This window comes from Lithobates pipiens, unplaced genomic scaffold (assembly GCF_037356315.1).
Source record: "Lithobates pipiens isolate NorthernLeopardFrog02 unplaced genomic scaffold, aLitPip1_a1.2 Scaffold_25, whole genome shotgun sequence".
Taxonomy (NCBI): domain Eukaryota; kingdom Metazoa; phylum Chordata; class Amphibia; order Anura; family Ranidae; genus Lithobates; species Lithobates pipiens.
Genome location: NW_027507787.1, coordinates 94,188,023 through 94,202,224, shown reverse-complemented (window position 1 = coordinate 94,202,224; position 14,202 = coordinate 94,188,023). Strand labels below are relative to the sequence as shown.

General features: G+C 49.6%; 1 protein-coding gene across 2 annotated transcripts in view; it reads right to left on the bottom strand.

The window, feature by feature from the left end:
- LOC143930416 (membrane-spanning 4-domains subfamily A member 4A-like) overlaps positions 1-1,747 on the bottom strand; it is a 121,037-nt gene extending 119,290 nt beyond the window's left edge. Inside the window, exon 1 of one of the 2 annotated variants that reach the window (XM_077454721.1) lies at positions 1,371-1,747. In XM_077454721.1, coding sequence (XP_077310847.1) covers positions 1,371-1,496 — 126 coding nt within the window. In that variant the 5' untranslated portion in view covers positions 1,497-1,747. The remainder of the gene's footprint in view (positions 1-1,370) is intronic. The other variant, XM_077454719.1, reaches the window with a different exon arrangement.
- Between the last annotated feature and the right edge of the window lie 12,455 nt (positions 1,748-14,202).

Below are 14,202 nucleotides of genomic sequence, written 5' to 3'. Positions count from 1 at the left end.
ATCAATTTACTCGGCATACCATTATCTTTCACAATATAAAAAAAATTGGGCTAATTTTACTCTTGTCTTATTTTTTTATTCAAAAAAGTGAATTTTTTCCAAAAAAAGTGCGCTTGTAAGACCGCTGTGCAAATACGGTGTGAAAAAAGTATTTCAATGACCGCCATTTTATTCTCTAGGGTGTTAGAAAAAAAACAATATAAAATGTTTGGGGGTTCTAAGTAATTTTCTAGCAAAAAAAACTGTTTTAAACATGTAAATACCAAGTCTGAAAAAGAGGCCTGGTCCTTAAGTGGTTAAGTGGGAGGGTCCCTCTTGTGTGGGATCTGGTGAAATAGTTTGACCTTTGACCATGAGGGGAGGTTACCCACATGTGAAAGCAATAACATCATGCTAACACTTGACAAAAGTAGTTATATAAAAATCATAACATGCAGTATCCACATGCTAACAAACGCACCACACTAGTGTTGCCACATCTTGCATTGATACACAGTATCGCTAAGGAAGTCCCGCATAAGGACGATACGTGTGCGGGAGGACCCTGGGACGTCACTGCAGCCACCTTATCCACTTATATCTGTTTTGTAAGACTACATGCCATTCATCCCAGGACTGGGGTTATAGTCTATGTCTAGACTATCTACGTGAGTAGCTGCTTTTTAGAATAAAGTTATTTTAGCTACACAATGTGCACTATATATTTCTTATTGTTTTTTATGGTACTACGGTTGGAAATTAAGAGTGAAAACGTGCGGTTGTTTAAAGGGGTGGCACATCGCATCCCATTCATCTGCCTATTCAAGCCTCCATCCATGACCACTTTTAGTGGTGAATGCCTGTTTGACCCATCTGTTAGCTCAGGGGTCCAGTGATCAAGGGGAGCTGTTTGGCTAGCTGGTGGAGGAATCATGGATTAAGATACATCACATAAATTTCTGTGAGTGCCCTTATCACCACAGAGGAGATTGTGTCTGTCAACTCTTTTTTATTATACGAGTAACCTTGTGATCCAACCTACCACCTTTGGAATGGATATATTTTAGACACACTTTTGAGATTATTAAAGATTGTTAGCTCTAAGAAGGCTATGTATATATTCTTTTTTTAAACTTTCAAGAACTCATTACACAGTGCGTCATAATCTGCTTATTTCAGATTGCTACTGAATTTATTTTGTCTATTCTTTTCCTGACTGCAATATGTCAATGATGCATAAATGCAATAATGCAAATCCATAGAATAAAGTCAGCCATATATATATACAAAAACACAAAAGTCCTGCAAATTTCCATATCATTCTATCCATTCTATCTTTTGCACAGATTCTCAGAAACCACTCCCTTTTAAACCAGTCTACAGACACTCACCCCGATAGCCCTTGGTTTCACTTTCAAGAATGTGCGATGAGAAACTGATCCTTGATGGACGTGGGGGGTGGCAAGACCCGAGTTCCATGGTGAATTGTCATGAAAGGATATATAGGGTACAGCCATTTCTAAAATATTGAGCAGCTACAATTCAAGCATAAGCAATGAGCAGAGGAGGAAGGGCAATGACATCATTATTTTTGATTGTTCCAGCTCTGCAACATATAAACTTTTGTCTAGTGTTTTGTCAGCTCTGCTGATTGTGTTTGAACAGGACTTTATTAGATGTATCACACAATAGAAAGTCAAGTGCAAAGTTCATGCGTACACAAGAAAACCATTCCTTGTATACACAAAGATTTTTTATTTTTTTTGTTTAATAAATGTTTATTAGAGACAAACAACAAGAATTGACAGTTAGAGCCGGTTCACACAGCGGGCGATGCGAGGCGACACGACTCGCCTCGCCTCGCTCTCGCAAGTCGCCCCCGTTCTGTACAATGGAACCGTTCTGAGAGGAGCGACTCGAGTCGCTCCGACTCAGAAAAAAGGTTCCTGTACTACTTTTGGGCGACCTCGGGGCGACTTGCATTGACTTCTATACAGAAGTCATTTGCAAGTCGCCGCTGAGGCCGCGGCAGGTCGCGGCGAGGCAAGTCGGAGTCGCCTCGCCTGCAGTGTGAACCGGCCCTAAAGTCTACATACAATGCTCAATCCCCCAATCCAAGTAACAGGATTACCAATTACCATCAGAGTATATTGGCACTTAATACAGTAAAGAAATAATGTAAATGCCATTGAAACAAACAAATTTGGAGGGTATGGGTAAAGTGCACAGCACTAGTTCAAGGACCAGGCAGCATGTTGTCTATCACAGAAACTGAGAGGTATTGTTAGTACAACAAGGAAAGGTGAGAGAGTGTAACGGGGAAAAAAGAAGGAAAGGAGAGTCGGGGGGGGGGGGGGGGGTGACTTGCGTGGTAACATGAAGAGAATTAGTATATAGGATCCTTCACTATGCAACTATTAACCTAGGGGTGGGGTATGACCCGGCCACCTGAAAAAAGGAGGGGGATGACTCCTCTGGTAAATGTAGCTGTCCCGGAGGATTTTGCGAGGATGTGCACCGCTCAGTGGGATTGTGATAAGAGATCCTTGTAGAATGAAGTGGTGGTGAATTCCCTCTAACAAGACCATGTCAAAAGAGTTCTTTATGAAGTATTCTTATTGGTGTGAGTAATGTCCTCCATGAAGTGAACTGCCGCAATTTTATGCATCCAGCATTTCAGAGACGGAATCTTGGGTTGGCCCCAAAGGGCAGATATTAGTGCCTTGGCTGTGTTCAGCAGGTGAGGGATTATGGAGCGTTTGTACAGGCCAACAGGATCTGTAGTAGCATGGAAGAGAATGGTCCAGGGATCATTGGGAAGGTTGATGCCTGAAATCCGCTGTATGATTTTGATAACGTTGGACCAAAACGGTCTGATGAGTGGACAAAACCACCAGATCTGTGCATGAGTGGCCTTCGACCCACAGTTTCTTCAGAATAGCGGGGAGTTTTCTGGGAACATCCCGTGTAATTTCGCTGGAGTGTAGTGCCACCTGGTGAGCAACTTGTAATTAACTTCAGCCATTTGTGAGGCAATTGATGAGATGTGAGTTAATTGCAGTACCTTCCTTTTTTGTAGGTCTGTGAGGCTTGTGTTTAGATCATCTTCCCATCTAGCCAGATAGGGCGGGAGTGAGTTGTGGATGAGTCTGATAAGGGCCTTATAGAACAGCGATATGCAGTGCAAAGGAGGATCCTTGGGGTAAAACACATCTTCAATTTCATTTAGAGTCTTAGGACCTCTTAATGGTCGAGGCAGGGCCTGCAGGAAGCACTGTAACTGAGCGTACCTCCACCTGCCCAGGAATGTAATAGGTTTGGCGCCGAGAATATCTGATAAAGGCTTAATGGTAGTGGTCCGGAGGACCTGGTGCAGCAGCAGGGGTCGATCAGGGGACCAGGCCCTAAAGCCTGGGTCTAGAAGTCCTGGCAAAAAGTACAGATGGTGAAGAAGTGGCATTAAAGGGGAGTTGTAAGACCATGAGAATTGTTTGTGTAAGTTGTCCCATACAGCTAAGGTGGAGGATGTGAGCGAGGAGGTTTCACTGCTAAGATGTCTGTGCGTGCGAGGGATCCATGGTGCAACCGTTGGTCTGCACCACATAAAAAGTGTTTCGTGGCAACCCACAGCTTGGTGTTAGCAGCGTGCTTCCAATCTGCTATCCTGGAGAGTATGGTAGCGTGATAATATGCCCTAAAATCTGGCAGGGCCAGGCCCCCAGCGTCTTTGGAACGGTGTAAGACATCCCTAGACACTCTGGGGTGACTGTTCCTCCATACATAGCGGGAGATCATGGTCTGCAATGTTGTAATAAACCCTTCGGGTACCCCCATGGGGATCATTTGGAATAGGAATAAGACTCTGGGCAATATGTTCATTTTAATAATGTTAACCCTCCCCAGCCAGGAGTGCGAGAGGCTCTTCCATTTTCTCAGGTCTTCCCTGATATTGTTCAGTAGGGGGAGGTAGTTATATCGAAAGAGGGAATGAATATTTGGCGTAAGGTAGATTCTAGAAGTATTTCATGGTACGTTGAACCCATCTGAAAGGGAAGAGGGGCCATATAGAGTCTGCTTCTCATCTGGGGAGGTTAATGTTCAGAATTTATGACTTAGAAAAGTTCATTTTGAAGTTGGAAAGTTTTTGATAGGTAGAGAGGGCCGACATCAAATTAGGTAGGGAGATACGGGGATGTTGGACAAAAAACAAGATGTCATCAGCATATGCTGCATATTTATGGATCGTGTCAGGGAGTGATTAGACCAGACTGTGTGGACTGCACAGAGGGAACCCAAACGCATGTGAATGAAATAACAACGTGTTTATTATAAATAAAAAGGAAAATGAAAACAAACAGTGCACTACCAACCACAACAAGTAATATATATATATAATAAATGGGAACTACCAGTGACGTGAACGAAAGCCAGGCCGAGGTGAAACACCGAGGAAACAGTAGAAGTTTAAGGACGGATGGATGGGCTGCAGAGCAGGGATCAAGGTAGCAGGAGACAAGAGGGACGGGTCCAGGATGGGTTAAGAATCAGGAAGGGACAGGTCAGGTAAATACAAAGTCCAGGTTCAGGTTCAGGTCCAAAGGTTCAGGTTACATGGAGAGAGAGTGAGATACTGAGACAAGCATGTTAGGGCTTGCTGGGTATTTATAAGACTACTGATTACCCTCACGTAACAGCTGATCGCTGCAGGTGCTGTCTGCTCCACACTGCCGGAGTACACCCATTGGTGAGCGCTGGTACTACAGTCCAGGGATCCAATAGTGCCACCAGGAGGTATGTCCTCTTATTACAGGCCCTGGGTGTTAGAAGACACCCGCTGGTGGACACTGGTACTGCAATCCAAGAGATCAACAGCGCCACCAACGGGTGGACCATTTCATGACAGTACCCCCCCTCAAAGGAGCGGCCTCCGGACGCTCCAGCTAGGTGTAATTGTCCACAGTTAATGGCCTCAAACCACACCATGGATGAGGGCACGTCAAGCTGGGTACAGGGCACATCAGGGCAGACAGCGGGCAAAGGCTCTGGGTCTTATAGCTGGGCAGCAATCTCTGGGTCCTTAGGCCGAACAGCAAGTACTGCAAGGGCAAGCTGGATTACAGGCACTGGCTCAGCAAGCTGAGTAATGGGCCCCGGCCCAGCAGGCTGGGTGACGGGCCCCAGCTCAGCGAGCTGGACACCAGGCACTGGTCCGGCAAGCCAAATAACGGGCACAAGCTTAACAGGCCAATTAATGGACACTGATTCAGAAGACTGGGTAGCGGGCCCCGACTCCGCAGACTGGGTAGCGGGCCCCGACTCCGCAGACTGGGTAGCGGGCCCCGACTCCGCAGACTGGGTAGCGGGCCCCGACTCCGCAGACTGGGTAGCGGGCCCCGACTCCGCAGACTGGGTAGCGGGCCCCGACTCCGCAGACTGGGTAGCGGGCCCCGACTCCGCAGACTGGGTAGCGGGGACATCCGGCTGGGAAACTGAAACATCCGGCTGGGAAACTGAAACATCCGGCTGGGAAACTGAAACATCCGGCTGGGAAACTGAAACATCCGGCTGGGAAACTGAAACATCCGGCAGGGAAACTGAAACATCCGGCAGGGAAACTGAAACATCCGGCAGGGAAACTGAAACATCCGGCAGGGAAACTGAAACATCCGGCAGGGAAACTGAAACATCCGGCAGGGAAACTGAAACATCCGGCAGGGAAACTGAAACATCCGGCAGGGAAACTGAAACATCCGGCAGGGAAACTGAAACATCCGGCAGGGAAACTGAAACATCCGGCAGGGAAACTGAAACATCCGGCTGGGAAACTGAAACATCCGGCTGGGAAACTGAAACATCCGGCTGGGAAACTGAAACATCCGGCTGGGAAACTGAAACATCCGGCTGGGAAACTGAAACATCCGGCTGGGAAACTGAAACATCCGGCTGGGAAACTGAAACATCCGGCTGGGAAACTGGAACATCCGAAACTGGAACAACCGGCTGGGAAACTGGAACAACCGAAACTGGAGCAACAGGCTGGGAAACTTTAACAACAGGCTGGGAAACTGGAACAACAGGCTGGGGAACTGGAACAACAGGCTGGGGAACTGGAACAACAGGCTGGGGAACTGGAACAACAGGCTGGGGAACTGGAACAACAGGCTGGGGAACTGGAACAACAGGCTGGGGAACTGGAACAACAGGCTGGGGAACTGGAACAACAGGCTGGGGAACTGGAACAACAGGCTGGGGAACTGGAACAACAGGCTGGGGAACTGGAACTCCAGGCTGGGGAACTGGAACTCCAGGCTGGGGAACTGGAACAACAGGCTGGGGAACTGGAACAACAGGCTGGCAAGCTGGAACAACAGGCTGGCAAGCTGGAACAACAGGCTGGCAAGCTGGAACAACAGGCCGGCAAGCTGGAACAACAGGCCGGCAAGCTGGAACAACAGGCCGGCAAGCTGGAACAACAGGCTGGCAAGCTGGAACATCAGGCTGGCAAGCTGGAACATCAGGCTGGCAAGCTGGAACATCAAACTGGCAAGCTGGAACATCAGGCTGGCGAGCCGGGACATCAGGCTTAGGTGGGCCACCGGATACAACTGGCATGCATGCAGGCTGGACCGGGTTGGTTGGTGCGGAGGCGGGTTGGGTTACTGGCAGGATTGTGCGGGTCGGAAAGAATTTTCGTTTCTTTTTTGACTTAGCCGCTGCAGCTTTGTATGTAGGTGCAGGGCTGTGAGAAAACAAAGTGTCTGGGCAAAAGGAAGACCAAGGAACAGTGGCAGGAGGAGGGGTTTGTGGGACTGTTACAGGTGGAGAAGAGGCAGGTGGGTTGCAGGCAGGATAGGTGCTACACTTGGTGACATGATAGTAGTATTTGGTAGGAAGTGGAGTAGACTGGGTTGTAACTGAGGTTGCCATAGGCAATGGGGAGATAGATACTTGGGAAGGCAGGTGGTTAATGACAGGGCTGGAAGGTTGTGGCTTAGCTAAATGCAGGAGATCTGACCATGCCTGTAGCACAGGTTGAACAAACACTGATTCACACACAGCCTGACTAACCAGAGATTGCACTGAATGGATGCAATCAGACAACACCTGCTGTGGACAAGAGGAATAACATTCCATGAAATAGGCTGGATCATCCTCTAACAACCATACCAAAGATACAACTTGGCCCAAATTGAAGGGGGGAGAAAAATCACCACTTACTTTGGAATTACATGTCAGGGCTAGCTCTGCACATAATTGGATTAAGGGCTGAACATCCCCAAATGACATGTAGCCCTGATCCACCAGGGAATGAGCTGATCGGATGGTCTCCATCAGCTGGTCACTAGACCACCTTTTTAGAAGCTGGCGACAATATTCACCATCCTCTTTTGCCAGCAGAGAATAATACATTATTTCATTGAAATCCATATTGGCAGACTAACAGGTCAGGATGGTTCCTCAATGCAGCCACGTCTGGTCAGGGATGGTCTCAGTATACTGTCAGGGAGTGATTAGACCAGACTGTGTGGACTGCACAGAGGGAACCCAAACGCATGAGAATGAAATAACAACGCGTTTATTATAAATAAAAAGGAAAATGAAAACAAACAGTGCACTACCAACCACAACAAGTAATATATATATAATAAATGGGAACTACCAGTGACGTGAACGAAAGCCAGGCCGAGGTGAAACACTGGGGAAACAGTAGAAGTTTAAGGACGGATGGATGGGCTGCAGAGCAGGGATCAAGGTAGCAGGAGACAAGAGGGACGGGTCCAGGATGGGTTAAGAATCAGGAAGGGACAGGTCAGGTAAATACAAAGTCCAGGTTCAGGTCCAAAGGTTCAGGTCCAAAGGTTCAGGTCCAAAGGTTCAGGTCCAAAGGTTCAGGTCCAAAGGTTCAGGTCCAAAGGTTCAGGTCCAAAGGTTCAGGTCCAAAGGTTCAGGTCCAAAGGTTCAGGTCCAAAGGTTCAGGTTACATGGAGAGAGTGAGATACTGAGACAAGCATGTTAGGGCTTGCTGGGTATTTATAAGACTACTGATTACCCTCACGTAACAGCTGATCGCTGCAGGTGCTGTCTGCTCCACACTGCCGGAGTACACCCGTTGGTGAGCGCTGGTACTACAGTCCAGGGATCCAATAGTGCCACCAGGAGGTATGTCCTCTTATTACAGGCCCTGGGTGTTAGAAGACACCCGCTGGTGGACACTGGTACTGCAATCCAAGAGATCAACAGCGCCACCAACGGGTGGACCATTTCATGACAGATCGTAAAAATCAAAAAAATAGAGGTATCCTAGGTACTTCACTTTTTATATCCAACATCCCAAAACGTAGAGATTCTCCCAAAAAGCAAATCCCCTCAAAATGGCAGGACTTTTCAGGCATAAACTGTGAAACTTACAACATACATGTAAAATCATACAATCACTAGTGATGGACGAACTTCCGACGGGACGTTTCGCGAACGCGAAACGCGAACGGACACAAACGTTCGCGAAAACGACCGTTCGCCGCGGGCTCCATTGACTTCAATGGGAGGCGAATTTCGCAAACCTTTAGGTCGAATTTGCGGCCACGGGGTAATTATTAGGGGGTAGCACGTAGTCCCACCACCTGGACAATAGCATAATACATGTATGAGGTGAATTTGGGATCGATAACTACAAGCATTTTTTTTTTATTTGGGAAATTGTTCTGACAATTCAGGACTATGGAGCTAATGAAGGCAATGGAGGAGAGGGAAGGTCAGGGACCAGGGTAGGCAAACAAGAGGGTGCAGGAGATACAGAGCACTGACAGCAGCACCGTAATACAGAGCACTGACATCAGCACCGTGACATACAGCGCTGACAGCAGCTCCGTGACATACAGCGCTGACAGCAGCTCCGTGACATACAGCGCTGACAGCAGCTCCGTGACATACAGCGCTGACAGCAGCTCCGTGACATACAGCGCTGACAGCAGCTCCGTGACATACAGCGCTGACAGCAGCACCGTGACATACAGCGCTGACAGCAGCTCCGTGACATACAGCGCTGACAGCAGCTCCGTGACATACAGCGCTGACAGCAGCTCCGTGACATACAGCACTGACAGCAGCTCCGTGACATACAGCGCTGACAGCAGCTCCGTGACATACAGCGCTGACAGCAGCACCGTGACATACAGCGCTGACAGCAGCTCCGTGACATACAGCGCTGACAGCAGCTCCGTGACATACAGCGCTGACAGCAGCTCCGTGACATACAGCGCTGACAGCAGCTCCGTGACATACAGCGCTGACAGCAGCTCCGTGACATACAGCGCTGACAGCAGCTCCGTGACATACAGCGCTGACAGCAGCTCCGTGACATACAGCGCTGACAGCAGCTCCGTGACATACAGCGCTGACAGCAGCTCCGTGACATACAGCGCTGACAGCAGCTCCGTGACATACAGCGCTGACAGCAGCACCGTAAGCAGCCCCAGGAGGAAGTCAGCACAGCACAGGGATGGTGTGATCCCCTCATAATAAGAACCCCCAGGAGGAAGTCAGCACAGCACAGGGATGGTGGGAGCCCCTCATAATAAGAACACCCAGGAGGAAGTCAGCACAGCACAGGGATGGTGGGAACCCCTCATAATAAGCAGCCCCAGTAGAAATATGACACCGCTCAACCTCTTCAAAGAGGAGGGTAGGGGCATATAGTACGGTGTGCTTTTTTGGGTCAGGGAAGTGAGCCAAATGAATTAAGAAGGTCTGTGTGCTTGATTCCAAAAATTGTTTATAGACATATACATGGTCTACTGATCACATGTGTTGAATTCCTCCGAGATCCATGCCTCATTCATTTTTAGAAATGTGAGGTAGTTAACACTGTGGTGAGCTAGGCGAGTACGCTTATCGGTCACAATCCCCCCTGCTGCGCTGAACGTCCTTTCGGACAGGACACTGGATGAGGGGCAAGCCAACAGTTCGATTGCAAATTGGGCAAGCTCTGGCCAGAGGTCAAGCCTGCCCACCCAGTAGTCTAGGGGTTCATCACTCCTCAGAGCGTCCACATCGGCCGTTAACCCAATGTAGTCGGACACCTGACGGTCTAGGCGTTCCCTGATGCTGGATCCGGATGACACCTGTCGATGGGTCGGCTGAAAGAATGACCTCATATCCGAAGTCACCAACACATCTTCAAACCGGCCTCTTCTTGCAGGCGCTGTTGGATTGGTACCCGCAAATCCTTCTCTGGGAGTGGGAATTGCTCCTCTGCCAGCGCACGCAAAAGCAGAATGCAGCATTTCTCGAAGCAAGGCCTGGAAGTGCTGCATTCTGACAGCCCTCTGCGACGGCGGTAACATTTCCGCCATTTTGTGTTTGTACCGGGGGTCTAAGTACGTTGCCACCCAGTACTGGTCCTTGACCCTCATGCTTTTTATACGGGGGTCCCTATTAAAACACTGGAGCATGAAGGCCCCCATTTGCACTAAAGTGGAAGCGGTGTGGTGGCCTGGCTCCTGCTCATCATCCAGGATAATGTCGTCCTCTTCATTCTCCTCTCCCCATCCTCGCACAACAGGGATCCCAGAAAGGTTTAAAGCATGCTCTTCTTGCTCCTGCTCATCCGCCCCGGCACCATCCTCCTCTGACTCCTCATCAGACTCCTGTTGTTGACTTGTCTCAGATAGAGTAGCCCCCCCTGGGAATTCATCCAGCATTGCGACTTCCTCATCTTCCCGCTCCTGCTCCTCCACAGCCTGATCAATGACACGACGCAATGCACGCTCCAGAAAGAAGGCATAAGGTACCATGTCACTGATGGCGCCATGGCTGCGACTGACCAGTTTGGTGATCTCCTCAAATGGCCGCAGAAGTCTGCATGTGTCGCGCATGAGCAGCCACTGGCGCGGTGAAAAAAAACCCAGCTCCCCAGAACCGTTTCTTTCGCAGAGTTCATACAGGTAGACGTTAACTGCACGTTTCTGCTGGAGCAGCCTATCAAGCATATAGAAGGTTGAGTTCCATCGCGTCGGGCAATCGCAAATAAGACGTCTGACCGGCAGATGGTGTCGCCGCTGAATGTCAGCAAGGCGAGCCATGGCCGTGTAAGATCTTCTGAAATGGGCCGAGATTTTCCTTGCCTGCCGCAAGATGTCCTGGACCCCAGGGTATTTGACAAGGAATCGCTGCACGACCAAGTTTAAGACGTGTGCCATGCACGGCACGTGCGTGATTTTGCCCTGTTTCAATGCGCTAAGCAGATTGGCACCGTTGTCACACACCACTTTACCAACTGTCAAATTGAGCGGTGTTAGCCACTCATCTGCCTGTGAACGCAAAGCTGAAAGGAGTGCCGGGCCAGTGTGGCTCTTTGCTTCCAGGCACAACAGACGCAGCACGGCATGGCAACGTCTCACCTGGCATGTGGAATAGGTTCTGGGGAGCTTGGGCGGTGCAGTGGAAGAGACGCTAGCAGCGGAAAAGGAGGAGGCAGCTGAGGAGGAGAGGGAGGAGGATGGAGTAGGAGGAGGAGAAGAAGAGTCAGGCCTGCATGCAATCCGTGGCGGTAAAACCAAATCTACACGGGTGCCACGGGTTACATGCTTGACGGCCGTCAGAAGGTTCACCCAGTGGGCAGTAAAACTGATATACCTTCCCTGCCCGTGTTTGCTAGACCACGTGTCTGTGGTCAGATGTATCTTGGCACCGACACTGTGTGCCAGAGATACATTCACTTGCCGCTGAACATGGCCATATAGCTCTGGGATGCCCTTCTCTGAGAAATACTTCCTTCCTGGGACCTTCCATTGTGGTGTTCCAATGGCCACAAATTTGCGAAAGGCCTCCGAGTCCACCAGTTTATATGGCAGTAGTTGGCGGGCTATGAGTTCTGACAAGCCAGCCGCCAACCGTTGGGCAAGAGGGTTATCCGGCGTCATCATTTTTTTACGCTCAAACATTAGGCCCACGGAAGCCTGCCTTTTTGCAGAAAAATGTGAGCTTGGCGTGATGGAAGGTGGAGTGGAGGACAATTGTGAGGAGAGAGGAGAAGGAGAAGTAGAAGACGAGGCTGGACGGTGAGAGCCTGCAGTGTGGCTTTGTGTGTTCCGTTGCTCCCACTGGGCTCGGTGATGGCTGCTCATGTGCCTTCTTAAGGCGGTCGTCCCTAGGTGAGTATTGGGCTTACCGCGACTAACGCGTTGACTGCAAAGATTGCAGATGGCAACGCTATTGTCAGCAGCGGACACGTTAAAAAAAGCCCACACTGCGGAGCCATGTGCCGGTGTCCTGGGAGCGCCAGATGTGACCGTACATGGTCGATGACTCGCTCCTGATACATTTGCAGTCTGCTTTGTCCCTGCTGTGCAATGTAAGTCATTGCTGCTTCTCCTCCCTATCTGCTGGTCCATATCTCCCTCTGAACTCCCCTCCTCTTCCTCTCTTGTGGGCACCCACGTGACATCACTAGACACGTCATCATCAACGTCACCTTCCCCACCGCTATAAGTAGAGTAGGCAGCAACACCGGGGACCAACCTCCTCCTTGGGCTGATCTGGGTACTGGCGTCAGACTGCTGAGTAGCGCTTGTTGCTACCTCCTCTTCCTGATCCAATACCAAGAGTGGCTGCGCATCAGAAATGTCCTCTTGATATGGATCGGAAAATAATTCCAGTGACTCAAGCGGAAGGTATGTGGTGGTGGTGGTGGTGGTCGTGTTGTTGGTGGTAGTGTCTTTGGGGGTGCACATAGCAGAGAGTGAAGAAGAGGGTGCAGATCGAGAGGATGAGGAGGGTGCAGAAGAGTAAGGCTGAGCGAGCCACTCAACCAAGTCTGGTGCATCCTTTAAAGTAATTGAACGCACCTTCTGCAACTTCCCACTTTGGCTCAAGCCTGTTGCTCCTGCCCTACCCCTACCACCCCTGCGGAAGGGCCTGCCTCTTCCTCTGCATGTCATTTTTTAAATGACCCTGTGACAAAACTCTTAGTCCCTATACCGCTGAAGGACTGCTGCAGTATAGGTGAGCGGTCAGCAGTGGTGCACGTCAACCCTATCTATTGTGGACCGATAGCGGTCCTTACAGAACAGCAGACTGTACCGCACTCAAGCCTATGTACCGTAGCACCCTATACCAAGTTACCAGTCCTTATAAGAACTTTTGTGGACCAAGCAGGTTGTGTATTAGTGTTTAGCAGACTGTACGTCAGTCCCTATACCGCTGAAGGACTGCTGCAGTATAGGGCAGCGGTCAGCAGTGGTGCACGTCAACCCTATCTATTGTGGACCGATAGCGGTCCTTACAGAACAGCAGACTGTACCGCACTCAAGCCTATGTACCGTAGCACCCTATACCAAGTTACCAGTCCTTATAAGAACTTTTGTGGAACAAGCAGGTTGTGTGTTAGTGATTAGCAGACTGTACGTCAGTCCCTATACCGCTGAAGGACTGCTGCAGTATAGGTGAGCGGTCAGCAGTGGTGCACGTCAACCCTATCTATTGTGGACCGATAGCGGTCCTTACAGAACAGCAGACTGTACCGCACTCAAGCCTATGTACCGTAGCACCCTATACCAAGTTACCAGTCCTTATAAGAACTTTTGTGGACCAAGCAGGTTGTGTATTAGTGTTTAGCAGACTGTACGTCAGTCCCTATACCGCTGAAGGACTGCTGCAGTATAGGGCAGCGGTCAGCAGTGGTGCACGTCAACCCTATCTATTGTGGACCGATAGCGGTCCTTACAGAACAGCAGACTGTACCGCACTCAAGCCTATGTACCGTAGCACCCTATACCAAGTTACCAGTCCTTATAAGAACTTTTGTGGACCAAGCAGGTTGTGTATTAGTGTTTAGCAGACTGTACGTCAGTCCCTATACCGCTGAAGGACTGCTGCAGTATAGGGCAGCGGTCAGCAGTGGTGCACGTCAACCCTATCTATTGTGGACCGATAGCGGTCCTTACAGAACAGCAGACTGTACCGCACTCAAGCCTATGTACCGTAGCACCCTATACCAAGTTACCAGTCCTTATAAGAACTTTTGTGGAACAAGCAGGTTGTGTGTTAGTGATTAGCAGACTGTACGTCAGTCCCTATACCGCTGAAGGACTGCTGCAGTATAGGTGAGCGGTCAGCAGTGGTGCACGTCAACCCTATCTATTGTGGACCGATAGCGGTCCTTACAGAACAGCAGACTGTACCGCACTCAAGCCTATGTACCGTAGCACCCTATACCAAGTTACC